Raw genomic sequence first — 20,427 nt, 5'->3', positions numbered from 1 at the left:
AGGTAATGGTGGTGGCAGAATTTGGTAAGGGATCAGGCTATTAGTTCAGCTTGGATAGGTGATGCATCGTTCGACAGAGGTGAGTTGATGGCTACTGTAACTCAGAGCCAAACATCACTGATAATAATAATAGTTAGTGATAATGAGGGGACAGAAAGGGGGGTTGATGCCCAAGAGCATCCTACTTGTGGTGAACAATGTGTGGTGAACAATGTTTGGGCTTTTTATCAATTGATCCTGCTTTCTGTAGTCTTATTTGGAATTCTAAAGAAAATAATGCCTGAGATAGAAGAGGTTGATCACCCCTTCTTGTTTTTTTTTTGGTCTTTGCTGGTTAGCTCCAAGCTGTTGCTTGTGGTCATCACGTATGCCTCGTATGAAAAGCATTTTAAAGCAGTATTGAGAGCATGGTTACTTCGGATATCATGCTGATATTTTTGTTATTTAGTAAGATAAACCCCCTTTTTCACTTCTCTGATGAAATATTTAATGAATCTTATACCAAAAAATTCAGGGACAGGTGCCAAGAAATTCTGGTCTGTTTAGATGATGAAAATGGAAGGAATGAGTGTCGAATATGGATGATGAAAGGGAAAGATAAGTAAATAAAGGACACAGAAATCATCGTTATAAGAAAAATTAAGCCCTCAAAATATATATAAGAAACGGAAAATAATCATCTTAAAAATTACAATTGAAAATAAGCAAATTAATCACTAGCTTAAATTGATTTATTCAACTCAACAAATCCTCTACCTCTGCCTTCTTCACTTCATCCACGTACTGCTTACTTTCTATGCATCTATATGATCATGCAAAGAAAGACGTGCAAGGATTTTATAAGCCACGTAAAGTTCAGCTTACACACCACAGCTAATTAATGTGCATAGAAAATTTTAGCTCCAAATTTTAATGATTTTAACCCTTAATTCCTCAATTCCAAATCCTCATCTTCAGAAATTTGGCCTCAAATTTTGGACACTTGACACTAGTAAAAATCTTAAAATTTAATTGTAATTGGATGTTGTTGGAAATGGGGATACTGTGTGTAGTTTACATGCATGCATTCAAATGTTTAATTAATTTCCTGTGGCTTTTCAATAATTTGTTCTGATACATAAAAATTGATAGGTAGAATTGTAGCTAGCAGATGCGTGTTTGAATTTTTTTCCTACCGTCGGCAGCAGCTGATGCCCTACTAATAAAGCTATATATATATTCAAAATATCCCTTGAGCTGCACCACCTTCATCATTTCTCTCCAAAACAATCATTTCCATTACTTATCAGACCATGCACTACACTGTCCTCTCCATTTCTTTGAAGGGGATGGAACGTTTCATTCCTTAAAACTATCTGGAGGCCAGGCAGCCTACTACTGTAGTCGTCGCCATGTCAAGACTTACAAATACATGCTTGAGAAAGAAGCAGGTTTTCCCATCTTTCCGAACATGTTATCTGGCTTTTATAGTCTTGTTCATATCCTTTGCTTGTGTTATGTCTGTAGGGAGAGTTCTGTGTGGCCATATTAAGTAATCTCATGAGAGGATTGGGTTTGGCCAACACAAGTCTTCCATGTATTTACTTTGGTATGAGGAGCTATTTGTTGGAGTTCTATGTTTTAGTCTCTACTTACACTATCTACTACTGAGTTGAAATATATGATAGTGGCTAAGGCCACTAAGAAAGCTTTGTGGCTTGTAGGTTTGATAAAAAAACCCGGGTATTCAGCAAGATGAAGTTCAGTTGCATTGTGACAGTTAAAGTGTCATTTACTTGGTAAAAAACCAGATGTATCATGTAAGGATCAAACACATAGATGTGAGGTCAGTTAAATTATGACAGTCAAAGTGTCATTTACTTGGTAAAAAGTTAGGTGTATTATATAAGAATCAAACATATAGATGTGAGGTTTTATAGGACCGAGGAATTGGTTTTTTTAGTGAACTATTACTTGAGAAAGTTCACCCTTCAAAAAATATAGTGAGTATATTGATAAAGCTTGTTACCACAAATAAGTTAAAGCATTACTTGAACTATTAATGTCTCATGTGAAGTTCCAAGTTATGGTTATTTTACTTTTCTTCTAAGGGATGTATATTTATCAAGGTGAAGATTATTATAATTTGTGACTTATATAACCATGTATTGTTTAATTGTCCTTAACCTATAGAATCTTACTAATTACTTCTTTACTTTTTGTGGTGTAACAAGTTCATTCCTTGCTAGAAAATTCAGTTTACTAAACTTACTTTTATAAATTTGAAATATTATACTATTGCATTTTAGAGTACATGATGCAGAGAAGGTGTAAATAGAACTTTTTTATTTTTTATTGTGACTGTATAAGTATACGTGTGTAAAACTATTATAAGATGAAGTGTATTAAAAGACGATTTGTTAGTGCATACATATGATATTTTTTGTTCTTTATTTCACTTGAAAAATAATTCAAATGAAATAAAAAAAATTATATTTATCAAGTCAATCATAGTAAATGTGTTTATTTATACAAAAATCAAACTAAAAAAAAAAGTAAATACAATTTATTCCGTGCATTAACAAAGAGAAATTTAATCTATGCTTATTTTTAATCCCAAACCTGAAATAAAAATATTATAATATAGTATAACAATGATTTTTTAATGATTAATGCAATACTAACATATATCTAGCATATATACCGTATTGGATACAATACTTAGGTTCTTATAATTAATTTAAAATGAGATATAGATGACCTAATTAAACAAGGGAAAACCTGGAAGGGGGACAATCAGAAAGATCATAAAGATCAAGGACTTATTCGCTAGTCACTATATATATTAGGGTTCACGATTCTAATTCCATTCTGCTTTGGTCGGCTACCGAAGAGGCTTTACCATTCCAAAATCCAAAACATAAAATAATAATAATAATAATAAAACCTGAATCCAATAACAAATTTACTTAAAAAGTGTTAGGGAATTTTAGAATGGTTATTTTTTAAATTATATTTTATTTTAAAATATATTAAAATAATATTTTTTATTTTTTAAAATTTAATTTTAATATTAAAGTATTTAACAAATGTGCTAAATGAAAAGCTAAATATTTAAAAAAAAATATTATTTTAGCTCTTTTATGTTTATTTTACACCCTTCAAAAGTAATGTTAAAATATTTTTTTTTCTCTCATAAATATTATTTATATATATCTTTTAAAAAAAATCAAAATCAATAAAATAGAACCACTAAAAAAATAAACAAATTAAATATAATTATATGAAAAAAAATAACATCAAACTTATTAAAAAATAATAAAATATTTATTTTTCCATTTCAATATAATTGGCTCTTCAGTAGATATAATAATAAAAAATAATAATATTTATATTATTTAAAATAATATTTTTATAAATTTAGCTCTTCAAAATAGTTTTTTTATATTTGTTATTGAAGATGCTTTTAATATATCAAAATAATAAAAAAATAAAAATATATATATTAATTTAAAAAAAAAATAAAGAAGCTTTAAAATTTTTTAAAAATATTTCCGAAACATAAAATTCCTTTCTCTCTCTCTAATTAACAGCTCTCTTAAAAAGCTTCTTTTCCTTTCCTACATTCTTGTTCCTCTAGTTTTAGTTCTCCGATTCTTTTTTATCTGTTCAAGAATAAGTTGACAGAGAGAGAGAGAATTGAAGATGTTTAATGGAATGATGGATCCCGAACTGATAAAAATTGCTCAGGAACAGATGAGTCGAATGACGCCCGCGGATTTGGCCAGGATCCAACAACAGGTTCGTTTGTTTTTGTTGTTCTAAGGATAATTTTGATGTGGGTTTGTTTTTATTTGAATGGATTGACGTGTAGTTTAGTTCAATTTTGAGGGGAACTGCTTTTTGTTTATGAATTTTGATTTGGTGATTGTTTTAGCATGGAAAGCCTGAATCTTGGCTGTTAATTTTGTGTTCGTGATTTTTTGTTGATTTTAAATTATGGTTTTTATTTTTTTTTCTTTGCTTTGTTTGAATCGGTGAAGATTTTAGTCTTCGGATACTGCAAGTTTAGTTCTTTGATTCGGGGAATTGACTTAGATGGAAAGTAACCGTTCAATAATGGGTCATTAAGCACTTAAGATGAATAGATTGTAGTGCTGTGGCTGTGTTTAAACATATAACCTGAACTGAGTTTGTGTAATAGATCACTAGAAACTGGTTGCCAGTGTATCTGGTGTTGTTTACATCTCTGGTCGTATTGGTTTTGATTGCAGGTAATGTCTAATCCTGAGTTGGTGAGAATGGCATCTGAAAGTATGAAGAATATGAAGCCTGATGACTTGAAACAGGCAGCAGAACAGTTGAAGCATACGCGCCCTGAAGAGATGGCGGAGATTGGTGAGAAAATGATGAATGCATCACCTGAAGAGATTGCTGCTATGCGTGCTCGTGCTGATGCACAGACAACATATGAAATAAATGCGGCGCAGATGTTGAAGAAACAGGTAAATTTAAATCATAAATCAGATGATTTGCTCTTTGTGTGCATATTGGATTTTAGTAGTGGTTAATGTACCTACTAGTGTAAATGCAGAAGGTTAACTAGTGCTGATTTTGCTACTGAAGATGTCGCTGTGTTTATTTAACTTATGTAATTGAATCTCCTTTGGCAGGGTAATGAGCTGCATAGCCAGGGAAAGTTCAATGATGCTTTGCAGAAATATTTGCTTGTAAGTGCTGCATCTTTATCTTTCTTATTTTATAAGTATCAGTTCTTCTAGTTGGCATGTCTTATGGATTTTTGAACTGATGAAATTCTTTTCCTCCCTTATTTCTTAGGCAAAGCAAAATCTAAAAGGAATTCCATCCTCCAAAGGCAGAACACTTTGGTTAGCATGCTCTCTTAATTTAATGTCTTGCTACTTGAAAACAAAGCAGTACAATGAATGCATAAAAGAGGGCTCAGAGGTACAACAATCCACTAACAAATTCAGTTTACATAGAGAACGGATAGTAATAATAATTATACTTATAATATACATTGTTGATATGAATAGGGTTTGTTCCTTTGCTTGCAAATCATTTTGTTTTTGTGTGTCTTTCTTCTTTCTGATTGGATTACTGTATCACTTCAGGTTTTGGGATATGATGCCAATAATGTTAAAGCTCTTTATAGAAGGGGTCAAGCTTACAGTGAACTAGGACAACTGGAAGTAAGTTTGTTTGTGCATAGCTTGCAAATGGTAGTAGTGGTGATTTCGCTGTTTGTTGTTTGATAAGATATCTAATGATTCCCTGATATATGTTAGGATGCTGTATCTGATCTTAGAAAAGCACATGAAGTTTCCCCGGATGAGGAAACCATTGCAGACATTCTAAGGTATTATTTCATCTGGAATTCTTAGACCAGTGGCTGGCTGGAAGTTGTACAGTTTGATATTTACTTCCCATATGGTTTACATCTTGTTAAGGAGTATGGAGTCTTTTCCATGTTGAGTTTTTAGCTTTAGCTTTTGCATTCTCGTTGTCATGTCCTCAGTAGTTCACTGTTAAGTTTCCTGTCCTCTGATTAATGTTGAGGAATTTCCAAATCTTCTGACCTTCCTCTGTGTTGTATATAATGTGTTAGAATTTCCAACAAAATGTAAATAATGGTGCTAGTGTTTAATACAACATGTTCATTGTAAAGTTAATTGTTAATACAGGAATGCTGAGGAAAGATTGGCTCGGGAAGGTGGCCATCATGCACCAAGGGGTATTTTATTTTTCCTTTATTTTTTCTTGATGCTCGACTTTCTTCAAACACACCTAAAAGTTGCAGGTTCCACTTTCAAATTCTCAATTGACAATTGATTTCAACTTGTTTGATAGGAGTGATAATTGAAGAAATAACTGATGAAGCTGAGACTGTCTCCTCTGAAAACCTCAAGAGTACATCAACAGAGTATCAAGTCAAGCAACCACGGGAAAGTGCTGATATATCTAAAAGTGGAAAGGGAGGTCGCAATGGGAGTTCAGCAACTAATTCAGAGCACCTGGAGGCGCTGAAAGATGATCCTGAAGCTATAAGGTTATTTTTAATACATCTAAAAATTCATTGATTTTATGTATTTATATGTTGGCACTGGTATTATGTTTTCAACTATCCTCCTGTTTCCTTTCTAGAGATTGTACAGCAGAGATATTAGATGGAATGTTAAGTTTTTATTCCCCCTAGGGAGCAATTCATGTTAATTGATCCTTCTTTTTCATTAGTGTAAGTTACCAGAATTTTATTTCTGCAATGAAGGATTACATGGAATGTTAATTGCAGTCTCTCCTGCAAAATAATTGCTGCCATATTTGGTTGTATTTGTCACAAAATATCTCTGATTTTGGTGGTGTTACTGTAATGGCAATTATTTGTAAGTCTGACATGGAGTCAGGGAAAACTTATGAAAACATGCCCAATTTGTTTTGATTAATGAAATAACAATACAAGTTCAGCATGCCTAGTATTTTTCTGTCTAACATCTTAAGGCTGGAGGTTGTTTTCTTGCGGCAGTGTAGCCTTCTTTTGCTGTCAATCAACCATAAAATTAGATATTAAGCTTGGTTTTCAATTTGTTTTGATTTTCTGTTTTTCCCTTCTGTCTGATTGTAGGTCATTCCAAAATTTCATATCTAATGCTGATCCTGAAACTTTGGCTGCTTTAAATGGGGCAAAAGCTGGAGAGGTTTCTCCTGACATGGTTAAGGCTGCCTCAAATATGATTGGCAAGATGTCACCCGAAGAGCTTCAAAGAATGCTTCAAATGGCTTCCTCATTCCAAGGGGCGACTCCTTTTACTGCAGGTGGATCTTCAGCTAGCAGTTTTAATGGCTTCAAATCTAGTGTGGTTCCTCCAAATGTGACACCGGACATGCTCAAAACAGCAAGTGATACGATGAATAAGATGTCACCAGAAGAGCTTCAGAAAATGTTTGAAATGGCATCTTCTTTGAGAGGAAATGGCTCAGTTCCAGCTGCTGCTTCAGCTTTAAACACTGACAGGTCAAGTTCGGGTGCTAGGTCAAAATCAACAGAAACTCGAGAAAAATTTGCAGTTAATGGGAATAATGGCATTAGTGAAACTAGTTCCTCAGGTGATTTCTTTTCAAGTTTGAGAAATGCTCCTCCATCAAGCTTTCCTGCCTCAACTTCTGATATGCAAGAACAGATGAGAAATCAAATGAAAGATCCAGCTATGCAGCAGGTATGGGCTTTTCTTTCCTTTGTGTTTCTGAGTTATTGAATTCTTACCCCAATAAGATTTCCCTTTGCATGCCATAGAATCTCTTTATTTATTTTGGTCATTTTGAAATGATCTGATCTGTGCATGCATGTACTTTCAGGTTTTCAAAACATGTATTATTTGCAATTCAAAATATCGCTTTTAGAGATTGTTCTGACTTATAATTTCCTGCAGAAAATTTCCATGCTACAGTAAAGAAAGGCTTAGAGATAATTTGAACTTTTGTAATATACATCACACAATATTATCTTCTTGCTTAAAAAATTTAAAAACAATATAAGAATACTATATAAATGCATGGCTGATTGTTTGTGCTGTAATGTCTGGTTGCTTGCAAATTGGCAGATGTTCACGTCAATGATGAAGAATATGAGCCCAGAGATGATGGCTAACATGAGCGAGCAGTTTGGAATAAAACTTTCTCAAGAAGATGCAGCTAAAGCTCAACAGGCCATGGCATCTTTATCACCAGAGGACTTGGATAAAATGGTACCTTCTTTGCCATGCTTACTTCCAATGAAATTGTGTGCTTTTCTTTCAAGATACCCCATCCTGGTCCAGCTTTCATCTATAAAATTAATTGGGGTCAAATATTACTACAAGAATTTTCTCTCTCGTGTATTACTTCTGTACGTAAACTTTTATTTTTTTCACACGTTTGTTCTGAAATAACGTTTCACAAGTTTCATAGTTATGACTGCCCCGCTTCATTATGAATATATAATGATTTTTCCCATTAATTGCTGCAGATGCGATGGGCTGATAGGATCCAAAGAGGAGCTGAAGGTGCAAAGAAGGCAAAGAACTGGTTACTGGGAAGACCTGGTATGATCCTTGCCATTTGCATGTTGATCCTAGCCGTCATCCTCCACCGGCTAGGCGTCATCGGGAGGTAGAGCAGGAATAATAATTTTGATTCATCATTGCTATGCCCTACATGCTCAACTTGTAGGGGGTAGTAAGTGCGTCCTTGATGCGAGGACAGGAAAGTATTGTGAGGATAGAGATGAAAAGGAAAACCCTAGGGATGGAGAGATAACGAGGGGTACATGTATTCATTGGGTAAAGAAAGACAGATACCCATAACTTGCTCTGCATGTGATTCTGCATTAATGCTTTCGTTACTTGATTTCTCGGAGCTGTTGGCATTTACATTAGTAGAAAGAGAAGATCCGAAGTAATTGAACTTGGTGTCTTTGCATGGCGTGATTTGCAAGATTTCATTCCCAAGGATATGAACTTTGTTGTCAGCAATCCACTGAAGAAGACTTGTTGACTTGAAAAAAAAAACTTTGTCTCAATTAGGGCTCTTTTATTCGCATCCGAGCCAGAATATCAAAACACATCATGTCTTCGCATTTAGGGTGTGTTTGGCTTAAATTTTAAAATTATTTTTCTTTTGCTTAACATATATATATATATATATTTTAAAAAATAAAAAAAATTATTTTAATGTATTTCTAAATAAAAAATATTTTAAATCATCATTGTTTTTATAATTTCAAACTTCGGGTCGAGGATTTTCTTTACCCATGGTCCCTACTTATTTTTTTAAAAAGTAAAAATTATATTTTTTTTTTTATGAATTATAAAATCAACAAATAACCTAAATTTCAAATCTTTACATAAAATCCTTTGTATATAAGGTAAAAATCTATGTACTATATTGAAAAATGAATTTATAATTTCACAAAATTAAAAATAAAAGTTTAAAAAAATCTAGGGAGGTGGGGTTAGGTGGGTCGGGTAAACCCTAACCTATCTCCATATCTAACCCGATTGAATGTCTTAGTTTCAATCATTTTGAGATTTTGGCAGGATGGAACCAATATATCTACGTAGTTGAAACAATTTGAGATGAAAATTAAAAAAAAAAATTATAATGATTTAAACAAATATCTGTATTTTGCATGAACAGAGCAAAAAAAAAAAAAACAAGAATAGACCGCAACGAATCATTCAGTCAGGTGGTTAATGTGGGGAGTTATTGATGGTTCTTGTTCTTTCTCTTTTCTTTTTATTGGAATTGATGGCTTTCAGCCTTTCACCGTTCTAATGGTTTATGATTCTTTTATTTCTATTTATCATATTCTTTATATTTCTTCTTATGAATTAACTTTTTTCTATTTTAATATATATATTATGTTAAAAGAAAAGGTATAACCAAAATATAATGATCTGACCATCCATTGACCGTTTTTTTCGCCACCAATTTCTATAGTTTCTTGTTGACCGTTTTTTTGAAAAAAACAAAATAGCACCAAAAATAAATAAATAAATAAATACAATCTAACAAATTACCCAAAACAAAGCAACAAACTTTCTAATTTTACCTTTCATTATTAACTAAAAAACTAAAATGCGTGTGCTAGATACTGTTGAGCTGACATTGTTCACATACTCGTAAAAACTAATGAATATACTGTTTATTTTTTAATAATTCATTTTAGTCCTTAAAATTTTATTTTAAGTGATTTAATTATAATTAAAGATTAGTTGTTTTTTAATTCTTATGCAATGATAGAATTGAATGAGAAGGACTTAAATGAAAAGTACATCAAATATAGATAGCGCGCTATAAATTGTTTTAACAATACACTTAGATACTTAAACTTTAAAAAATAACACAAATTAAACAAATTAGGTTCCTTTAGAATTCAAAAAAATCAGTTTTGGTACAAAAATTTAATTATAGTATTTTACAATCTCTGGTTATGGAGAGAAGAGAAAGAGGAGTGGCTGTATTTTGACTATGAGAGAGAAGATTGTCATTCAAGTCATTTCTGACCACCAAAATAAATTTTTTTGGTGTCCATAGGTTCTATGAGATGAGAAGAGCTTGATGGTAGCTATTTAAAATCTCAATATTTTCTAAAAAAAAAATCTAAGCCGAGGAAGACAAATATAACTCATTTTGATTTCTTTTTTTGGACTTCTTTTTAGGTATTTTGAGTTGATGTATTGATTTATGAGTGTTACAAAAACATTGGTGAGGTACTTTTGGGTTCAAATAATTTAAAATTAGATTATTAATTTTTTCAAAAGATATACTGCCTTGATTTTTCAGCCATCACTAGATCATTGGAATCTTAGCTTGCAAGCAACATGTCATTTGTGTTTTTTCTTTAAAAAAATGTTATTCATCCCTTTAAAATACTAAAAAAATAATATCAAGCCCAAATATACGAGCTTGGACATGAAGGCCTACTCATGTGTCCGAGCTTTTCCTTGTAATGACCCACACATGTTGGGTAACAGGCTATTTCTTGGCTCTCTTTTGGTTTTTTTTTTTTATATAAAAAAACTTAAATATAAATTAAAAAAAAATAAAAATTATTTGAACTCGGATGGTTGGATGTCCCAGAGAACAAGTTTGAAAAAAAGTTCCAGAACATTATATATCAGACCGTCAAAGTTAATAGATGAATATTGCGGATTCCTTTCCACGGGCCTTTTTTTTTACTCTTAATTTCATGGGGTCAAAAAGAGACCAATCATATATCAATAACAGATAACAAATTAACATAAATACCTAATCAAAGCTCTACAAAATACTCTTCATGTCCGCGTCTAAAAGGACAAAACCCACCCCTTTACTCGCCTTGCCTCTCGTCTCGTTTCCTATCCCCGCTTCTTCAGCCATTTAAACCTGATCATTCCCTTATTAATACCTCCTCTTCGATCTGTTTAATCTCTCTCAAGACTCCAAACAGAGGGAGAAAGAAAGAAAGAAAACCCCGACTTTCTTCCCTTTTCTTGGCTATCAAAAAATGGCTTTTTTCAAGAAAGTTGTGCCCTTTCTTGAAACTTTGTTTAAATAACTCCTGAGACCCATTAATGCCCAGGAATTTCCCACCTCAAGAACCCAGGAAAAGGAGAGTCTTGGATTTTTTTAAAAATTTCTGGGCTGGCTGAGTTGACCCAGTATGATTCGACAGGGACTTCTTCTGCGATCGCCTTCTTCGAGCCAAAGGTTGCAGCCTTTGTTGAAGGAAAAGACAGGGTCAAAGATGGTGCCGGGAGGAGAGAAGAGGGAGAGGAATCCGGCAAGGGCGAAAACGCAGAGTTTTGGTGAGGTGGCAGGTGGCACGGCTGCGGGGTGTGCGGCGGTGTGTTGCTGCTGTCCATGCACGGTGATAAACCTTCTTGTTTTAGCCGTCTATAAGGTGCCGGTTTCCTTATGTAAGAAAGCCAAGAAACGACAGCGTTTGAGAAGAAAGCAGAGAGAAAGGTCCCTGCTGTCTCGCGCGAGCAGTGGTCTGTCCAGGGATGAGGGATGGGAGAAGGAGGCTAGAGAGATTATGGAGAAAGGGAAATGTTGTGATCAGCATAATCATGATCCTAATGGTGAAACTGATGCCGTTAATTTGGAGAAGGAAATGTGGGACCAGTTTAACAATACTGGGTTTTGGAGGAGTCCATCTCAAATAGGTACATGATGGATGATGCATCATTGGTGCATGGTATAAAGTAATTTGCTGTGGGATTGTACTATGACGGTGGTAAAGGGCTAAAAATTCTAGGGCCATTGAACCTGATAGTGATAGATTATGGGATCGGATTTGTACTTTGACAGGAATTGTACAAATTCAAACCGGGTTTTGTTTATGGTCCATTGCGGGTTCATGGAGATTAACTTGTGTGGAAGAACATGAGTTCTTTTGACCATGAAGAAGCCTATTGAATGCAATGTGGAGAAGATGGCCCCGTGTTTTTTGTTTTTCTGCTGGATATTTGGCATTCATGGGTTGGATAATCAAATATCGAATGTTATTTGACATTTCATTATAAGAGATTCTTGCATGTTATGAAATCCAAATCCACCATCAATAAACCTCTTAGCTTCCCAGTTTTATACTTGGTGTTCTTCACTTGTTTTTGCCCTTTTATGTTCATTTTGTTTCTGGGTTTTGCTTGTTTGTGTGTTGAATGTAGCCAATAACTCTGTCTTGGATAGGAGAAATTGATGGCTGAAACTAATCTTTCAGTACTATCTTTTCTTTTCTTTCTTTTTTTTATTAACGTGGGTGTCCGGGCTAGCTTGCACGCACCTCGATTAATCCCACAGGCTCTGAAATTAACAACCATGTAAGGCTCCAGTGGCTATCATATGAGCAACTTAAAGTTTGAACCTAGACCATAAAAAGAATAAAAGTATTATCTTTGTTCTGAAAAGAAGGATAGGCGTTTGAGTTAAAGCATGAAAAATGCTATTTCAAATAAGTAAATTGATAAAATAGTATTTTAAATAATATAAATATAGATTTGTTTTATCATGTGTATTCCAATAAAAAAAAGCTATTTGAAAAGTTAATTTTATTATAGTGAAATAAATAAGTTTTTTTTTTTAATGATTTTGATGTTATTTTTTTTTTATATGATTATATTTAATTGGTTTATTTTTTTGTTGGTTTATTTTATTAGTTTTAGTTCTTTAAAAAAATATATAAAAATAGCATTTATAAAAAAACAAAAAAGTATTTTAGTATTGCATTTCCTTCAAATATAAGGACAGGCCTTCGAGTTATAGCCGGGAATAATAGCACTGAGTTCTGCAGACACTTGACTCGATAGTTTCATGATTTCTACCAGACTGATGGGATTGCCGTAAAAGAAGGATCGTTCTCTTATTTTATGTTAGCTGTCTCTATATCTTGCCAGGTAAAATATTACCAAGCTTTCCATTAATTAAAATCCACTTTCTTTTTATTGGAGTAATTATTTCTTTTCTAAAAAGGCATCAGTGCTAGTTTAATTTAAATTTGAATGGTTAATTAAATCTGCCACATACACGAAGATCATTGCATTTAAATTATATAATATAGGGTGGGAACTTTCAACGTTTGTGACGCCCATCAACCAGCATCTCTATGCGTTTTAAATATATTTGTTATGTGTACCCAGTCAAATATAATTAATAAATCAAGCAAGTTATTTTCAAGGCACATACGATAATTTGGGCAAGTTAATTTTTATTTTTTAAAGCCCATTGATAATAAACTGGGCAGGTTAATTTTCAAAGTCCATTGGCTTGTGATTTTTTGTAAGGCCGAACAAAAAGTTAAGAAGAGAACGAACCAACCGTAATTTGTAGCCCGGTGGGCTTAGAAAATTAACATTCTCAATCTGCCTAGAAGGCCACATTGCCTCAGTCAAATTTGGACCTTGAAAATGGGCTTTTACGGGCTTAGGTTTTTTTAATCTAGCCTTTAATGGGCTTCTAGATATCCTTTTTCTTTTCAGGCAGATTCAAGGCCATTTTCTACCTCGGTTTTTGTTTTTTAATACCCACCACCCTTCTTCAGCATTGAACATATTGCTATGCCTTTGTTATATTTTATTCGTAGAGGGCCTTTCGGAGGGTGATGATTTAAATACTTTTTAAAATATTTTTTATTGTAAAATATTTTTTTACTTTTTAAAAATAATTTTTGACATCAACATATCAAAATGATTTAAAAATATAAAAAAATATATTAACTTGAAACAAAGAAAAAAATAAATTCAATTCAATTTTTTTTTAAAATACTTTTGAAACACAATTCCAAACACTCTTAAATTCAAAATAGATTGTTTTTCTTAAGAAATATCATAACACAAAAGCCCCAATAATTTCATCGTGACATTTAATTCGTTTATAACTAAATTATTTTTTATTGTTCTTGATCGCCAACACATATTCCAATTAAATCCCTTCTCCAAACATGTTGGATTGGTGATTTGAAGCACTTGACATCACGAGCATGCTAAAATATTGAGCATCCAACAAGGGTATTTAAGATGAATTTGAGATTAGCATCGAAGATAGAAGGGTGTTTGAGGTGTGTAGAGAGGAATTTAGAGAAATGTTGAAGAAATTTGTAATGATGAGAAAGGAATCTTGTTGAGTATTTTGAGCTAGGGGGTTTGGAGGGTAGGGTAAGGGCATTGAGTGTTGAGAGAGGAAATAATTTCCTCCGCATTTGAAAAGAAATGCAATGAGAGAGGAGTGTAGGGTTTATTATTTCGGTTTGGTTTGATTTTTTAAAATAAAAACTAGTTTAAATTAGTTTGACTTAGTTTTTTTTAATTTATCTCGATTTTTTCTGGTTTGGCTCGGTTTTTTTTAATTTGGATTCGGTTTGGTTTTTTTAATTTTAGGTTTATAAAACCAAACCTAACTGATTAGTTATTTCAAAATTTTAATTGATTTTTTTAACGGTTAGGTGTTTTTAATTTTTTTAGTTTAATTGATTTTTTGGTTTTCTTGCTTATCCCTAAAGAAGTGAATGTAATTAATAATATTTATATTGAATGTGATGAAAAATATTTATATATAATATTGTGGTAAAAATTATTTTTTAAATAATTTTATTGGTATATTCTCACATGTTCAAAACTTTCTCCGTTAAACTTTATTTATATTTTATACTGTCCTCTTAGGTTTTGTTGGCATATTCTTAAGTATTTAGATTTATTTCGCTTTGAATTTAGAGATTATTTCTATGTTAAATTAAAAGTTGCTACTATAAAATAGAATTTTAATTTATAGCTGAGAAATTAAATGAGCAAGGACCACGATTACCAAAAAAAAAAACCAAGAGCCAATTTTAATGAATCCTTATAGTTTGAAAAATTATATTTTTTAAATATAAAGTAATTAAATGTAATATTGAATGTTCTTGAGATTGATTAACGTGTAAAAAACAAGGATCACTTGATTCAAGTGTTCGAGTTTGAGACTCGTTAATATTTATTTGATAAAATGACAAATATATGCTTGACTTCGATGTTTATATAGAGACATTGAACATATTTTAATATATATATATATATATATATGTGTGTGTGTGTGTGTGTGTGTGTGTGAGTGTGATTATATGGAGATAAACCAACCCGCACTCTACGTCCTATCACTTGTAATTGTTTTCATCTTTATCGTTCCCCCCCCGCCCCCCCGTATTTCACGACTAAACGCTCCTTTAATGGAGCTTTAAATCTGGTTTTCCCGTTGTGGAATTGGGTTGACCCAAGATCTTATTTGAGTTGGTTTTACAAAAACATCAAGGAGAAGCTTACGTCAAAGTCAACCCATGATTCTGACTATCCAATCAAAATTTATTTTGATTTTTTTCTTTTTAAAATGGTTTTATTTTAACTTTTATTTTTTTTTAAAAAATAAAATAAATTGACTCAATAAACTTCAAACATCTTGGACCAAGTCTTGTTTAATAAATTTGTCCACTTTATTACTTGGAAATACTTTATCAAATATTAGTTTATTGAGATGCGCTACATTACGAGTTGGATCAATATTTTTTTAAATCTAATAAAAATATTTAGGTTGCAGATAATTTTTTGGTGTTGTTATTAAACCCAACATAATAAATAAATTTTAAAAAACTCATGATTTAACTTCTAACCTAAGTTTTAAATTAAATCATATAAGAGTTACCAATCAACTTGATCGGTTAAAAAAAAAAACCCTAACAATCAGTAAAAAATATAGTTTAATTTTAAATAAAATTCAAGAACACACACACACATTTTTAATGTTGAAACAACTTCATATTAGATTGACTTAGGTTTTGTGACTTAACCAACTAAACCTGTGATTTGAATTATAAACTCAATTAAATTTAATAATTTTTTACTTAGTTATGATAACAAAAAAATAAACACTTGTAAAATTAAGCACCAATCAAATGTTAAAATATTTGTTTGAAATTATGATAACTTTATAGAAAATAAATAAATAAAAAATTACAAATACCAGTTCAAAATCAACCAAAAGTTATAGGATAAAATTAATAAAAAAAAAGGCAAACAAAGATTCAATTGAAAGAAAAAAAATCCCATATTAATTTTTTTTTTATAAACATAAAATATATATACTAAATTTTTCAAATCTCACATTAAAAAAATAAAATATTATTTTATTATTTATATAATGAACTTAAAAAAAAAAGAGTTAATAACCAACTAAAAAATATATAAAAAAAACATTTAACTAGAAAAAAAAAATACATTAAAAAAATAATCTCAACTAGAGTTTTGTCAAATTACCTAAATTACTGGTCAACTTGATGAATCAACTAAATTTTACTAGGTTTTTATTTATTTTAGTTTTTAGCCTTATCCAAACTGCTTTAGCCACCAAATTTTAAATTCCTGTGAGGCAACTCCAGATTTAATAACTATGTTCATTAGTGGAACCCGCAGGCCGGCCCAGAATCATCATACGCCACTTGATTACTTGAACCCATATCGTAAATGTTCGTTGCTTTAATTTCCCGGCAAGACTAGCTGTAACTACAAAGTATTATAAAACTCTCTCAAAAACCCTAATTCACTTTTTAGTTTTTACCTCAGCAGCAGCAACCACCACCACAACCCACACTCAAGAACCAGTTACTTACCCTCTCCCTCCCTCCCTCCCTCCCTTTCCCTCTGTCTCCAAAATTGAACAAAATTCCATTTCTGAATTACCCATCTGTAAAATTTCTTTATTTTGCTTCGCAAATTCACTTCCTTGTCAAATTCACTCAACACCCATCTCTTGAAAGTAACCCCTTTGACAAAAGTTTGCTGCTTCGACAAAAGTTTGCTGCTTCTCTTCCAGTCTTCTCAATTTTCTACTTCTTCGTCAAATTCAATCAAAACCAATCTCTCAAAACTACTTAGTCGATTTTGACCTCCAAAACCATCCATTTATTTCTTGTTTTTGTTAATCTCAGAGACTTAGCAGCCTGGAAGATTTTTTCAACCTACTCTATATTAGTTGGATTTTTCTGTCGTTGCTTCAATGGCAGAGGATAGGAATGGGGATCGAAGCGAAGAGAGTGATTACACTTCAGAAGATGAGGGAACGGAGGATTATAGGAGAGGAGGGTATCATGCTGTGAGAATTGGTGATACATTCAAGAATGGGAGGTATGTGGTGCAAAGCAAGCTTGGTTGGGGTCATTTCTCTACTGTTTGGCTCGCTTGGGACATTCAAGGATCGGTATGTTTTATGGCCTTTTCTTTTCTTTTTTCTTCTTTAATCAACAATGGGGAATTTGTGTGTTTTGGAATCGAAATTCCAGTTTCTTATGTTTGGATTTCCTTTATTTTGTTGTTCTAAAGACTCCTTTTGTTGCTAAGGAAGATCATGGAAAGAAACACTAGATTTTTAATCGGATAGAATAATAGGGTTTGTTTAGTCTTAAACGAGGGGAAAAAAAGAGAAACGATAGTAAGATGACAGTGTTGGAGTTATCATGAACTACTGAGGGTATGGATTGTGGATTTAATGGAGTTTGTAGGCAACAACATTCAATGAAGTTTTTTTTTTTTCTAGTAATTTTTTTGCTCTTCAAGATTTAGGTTATAAGGTGCTTTATTAGATAATTTCATGATTGAGGAAGTTGTCATTAATTTTTACTGTTTGACTTTGTTAGCAACATGAGAAATTCATTGTTTGCAGCGTTACGTAGCTTTGAAAGTTCAAAAGAGTGCTCAGCACTACACTGAGGCAGCGATGGATGAGATAAAGATCCTCAAACAGATTGCTGAGGGAGATCCTGATGATAAAAAGTGTGTCGTCAAGCTTTTGGATCATTTTAAGCATTCAGGGCCTAATGGACAGCACGTATGTATGGTTTTTGAGTACTTAGGAGATAACCTTTTGAGCCTTATTAAGTATAGTGGTTACCGCGGGGTGCCTCTGCACATGGTCAAAGAGATATGCTTTCATATGCTGGTGGGTTTGGATTACTTGCATCGCCAGCTTTCAATTATACACACCGATTTGAAGCCAGAGAATGTCCTGCTTTTCTCAATGATTGATCCATCAAAAGATCCGAGAAAATCAGGTGCTCCTCTTATCCTTCCAACCAACAAGAACAAAATTGTGGCTGAATCTAGTTCTTCGAAAGAAATTAAGAGTTTGAATGGGGATTTGACAAGGAATCAAAAGAAGAAAATCCGAAAGAAGGCTAAGAAGGCAGCTCAGAGTTGTACACAGAAGGAAGCCTCTTTGGAAAATGATGCCGATCCCAAACCATCTAGTCCTGAAGATTCTAATGTTGATGTGAAATCAAATGAAGATTCTTTTGAGGAACAATCAAATGGTTTTGTGATTAAGGATGATTCAGCAAACAGTGATGGACAGAAGGATGCTTGTCAAGCAAAACGCAGTAGAAGGGGGAGTCGCTCCACGAGGCAAAATCTCTTGGCAGCTGCTGATCTAAAGTGCAAATTGGTCGATTTTGGAAATGCTTGTTGGACGTACAAACAGTTTACAAGTGATATTCAGACAAGACAGTATAGGTGTCCAGAGGTTCTTCTTGGATCTAAATACTCTACTCCAGCAGATCTATGGTCCTTTGCTTGCATTTGTTTTGAGCTTGTCACTGGTGATGTCCTTTTTGATCCTCACAGTGGTGACAACTATGATAGAGATGAGGTATGTGAAGATGCTGCAATATTTTCCCGCCTTACCCTTTTCATTCTTTTCTGCAATAGCGCTATTGTTCTGTTTAATTAAACAATAGCGCCTTTTTTTTTTCAGTGAACAGAATTTTTCTTCTTCTTGTGGTGTCTAATTCATTGGATTTACATTTCTATATAATATTCTCTAACTGTTGTGGATGTTAGAACTTAGAGGGTAGCTTTTGCCTTATCAGACTAAATTTAACCAGATATTTTGCTTCACACATACATTAAAAAGAAAGGGAAAAAAAATATAAGCGTGGTTGTTGAGAATAGCTTTTGCTTTTGGGCTCTGATTTATTAATCACCCATTATATGATTTCTTGAGACTTCATGCTCCTTGCAAATTTGGGTTACCTTTTCTTTTTGCTGAATGCCAAACATATAAAACTGTGTGCGCGGGTTCTAGCTTCATTTACAAGATTTTTTGGGATGGTGGTGGGTTTTTTTTTTTTTTGGGGGGGGGGTGGGGGTGGGCGGTGGCTTCCTGCATTATGGTCCAAGCTTAGCTTTCCCTCATTTGCTTGATTTTTGCTTTGTTCTAACTCATCTAGATTATACTTGCAGGATCACTTGGCATTGATGATGGAGCTTCTAGGCATGATGCCGCGCAAGGTAGGAGTGTCACGTGTTTTGCTGATTTCGATTGCATGCTTATTTGCAAGATCATCTCTTTTCTGGATAAACTGAATGAGACCAAAATTAGCAATGCAGTATTAGGTTTTATGTACTTGCTGTGAACATTTACTCTGTGCATACTTTCCTCAGATTGCATTAGGTGGTCGCTATTCTCGGGATTTCTTCAATAGATATGGAGATTTAAGGCATATTCGTAGGTTGCGTTTCTGGCCTCTTACTAAGGTGCTTATGGAGAAGTATGATTTCAGTGAGCAAGATGCTAATGACATGACTGACTTCCTTGTTCCAATACTTGATTTTGTGCCTGAAAAGAGACCGACAGCAGCTCAATGCCTTAGTCATCCATGGATCACTGCTGGTCCTCGTCTGCTTGAACCTTCCATGCCAAGTGTTAAGCACGAGGCCAAAAATAGGAATACATCTGAAATCAAGGAGAAGGCTGAGAGGGAGGCTATGGAAGCTGGAGTAGGAAATATAGTTATTGATGGCGCTTCAAAAAAATCCGAAGAATCACAACCTATGGAAAACCCTTCTAAAGTGACATGATATAATTCCCAAGTGGTGTTTAATTCCAAACTTTTCACTTGTATCTTTTCCAAAAGCGGTTTGCAATCATCCGAGGAACATCAGCTTCCCAATTTCATTTGAGATCCATCCATGTGGTGTTGTGGAATGTGATTTAGGAATCATCAAGTTGTAGTGCGGTTGATTTGTCAGGCGAATGTTCCAGTTTTTGAAAGTAGGCTCTCACAGGTGCTCAAACTAAGAAATACACGTCCCTCTATTTGACTCTGCTTTGATTTTTCTTTTTGTACAATGTACAAGCATTGTTCCGAGGGTTCATGTATCAGGCTTCTAGATTACCGTGTTATTTGGAGACATGACATGTCGAGGTTTCAAATGTACATTTTATTGGATTGCACTTGTTCCATTGATTTCTTCGGAGATACTGCTGCGTGCTTATCCTCGATGAATTATATGTTATCTTTTCTAATAGCATGTCACAGGGTTCATGTTGACATAATGGTTAAGGTTTGGTGCTTCTTTTCCTGCCCCCTTAGCACAACTAGGGTTGGCCTAA

The 20,427-nt window shown here is 33.2% G+C and overlaps 3 protein-coding genes across 3 annotated transcripts; all 3 read left to right on the top strand.

Moving 5' to 3' along the window:
* The first annotated feature begins 3,530 nt into the window (after positions 1–3,530).
* LOC118059988 (outer envelope protein 61) lies at positions 3,531–8,391 on the top strand. Its single transcript, XM_035073064.2, has 11 exons — positions 3,531–3,780; positions 4,254–4,484; positions 4,653–4,709; positions 4,819–4,947; positions 5,115–5,192; positions 5,289–5,359; positions 5,685–5,734; positions 5,851–6,049; positions 6,623–7,214; positions 7,599–7,742; positions 8,003–8,391. The coding sequence occupies exons 1-11, from the start codon at positions 3,685–3,687 to the stop codon at positions 8,147–8,149; spliced, it is 1,794 nt and encodes a 597-aa protein (XP_034928955.1). The 5' UTR covers positions 3,531–3,684; the 3' UTR covers positions 8,150–8,391.
* A 2,416-nt stretch (positions 8,392–10,807) lies between these two features.
* On the top strand, positions 10,808–12,110 carry LOC118059997 (uncharacterized). The gene has a single exon (XM_035073075.2). It carries the CDS (start codon positions 11,180–11,182, stop codon positions 11,690–11,692), a length of 513 nt encoding a protein of 170 aa, XP_034928966.1. The 5' UTR covers positions 10,808–11,179; the 3' UTR covers positions 11,693–12,110.
* A 4,349-nt stretch (positions 12,111–16,459) lies between these two features.
* On the top strand, positions 16,460–20,293 carry LOC118060008 (uncharacterized). The gene is made up of 4 exons (XM_035073086.2): positions 16,460–17,238; positions 17,701–18,681; positions 19,275–19,322; positions 19,476–20,293. Exons 1-4 carry the CDS (start codon positions 17,038–17,040, stop codon positions 19,890–19,892), a joined length of 1,647 nt encoding a protein of 548 aa, XP_034928977.1. The 5' UTR covers positions 16,460–17,037; the 3' UTR covers positions 19,893–20,293.
* Positions 20,294–20,427: the final 134 nt, after the last annotated feature.

Source organism: Populus alba, chromosome 4 (genome assembly GCF_005239225.2).
Source record: "Populus alba chromosome 4, ASM523922v2, whole genome shotgun sequence".
Classification (NCBI taxonomy): domain Eukaryota; kingdom Viridiplantae; phylum Streptophyta; class Magnoliopsida; order Malpighiales; family Salicaceae; genus Populus; species Populus alba.
This window is presented reverse-complemented; position numbering and strand designations above follow the sequence as displayed.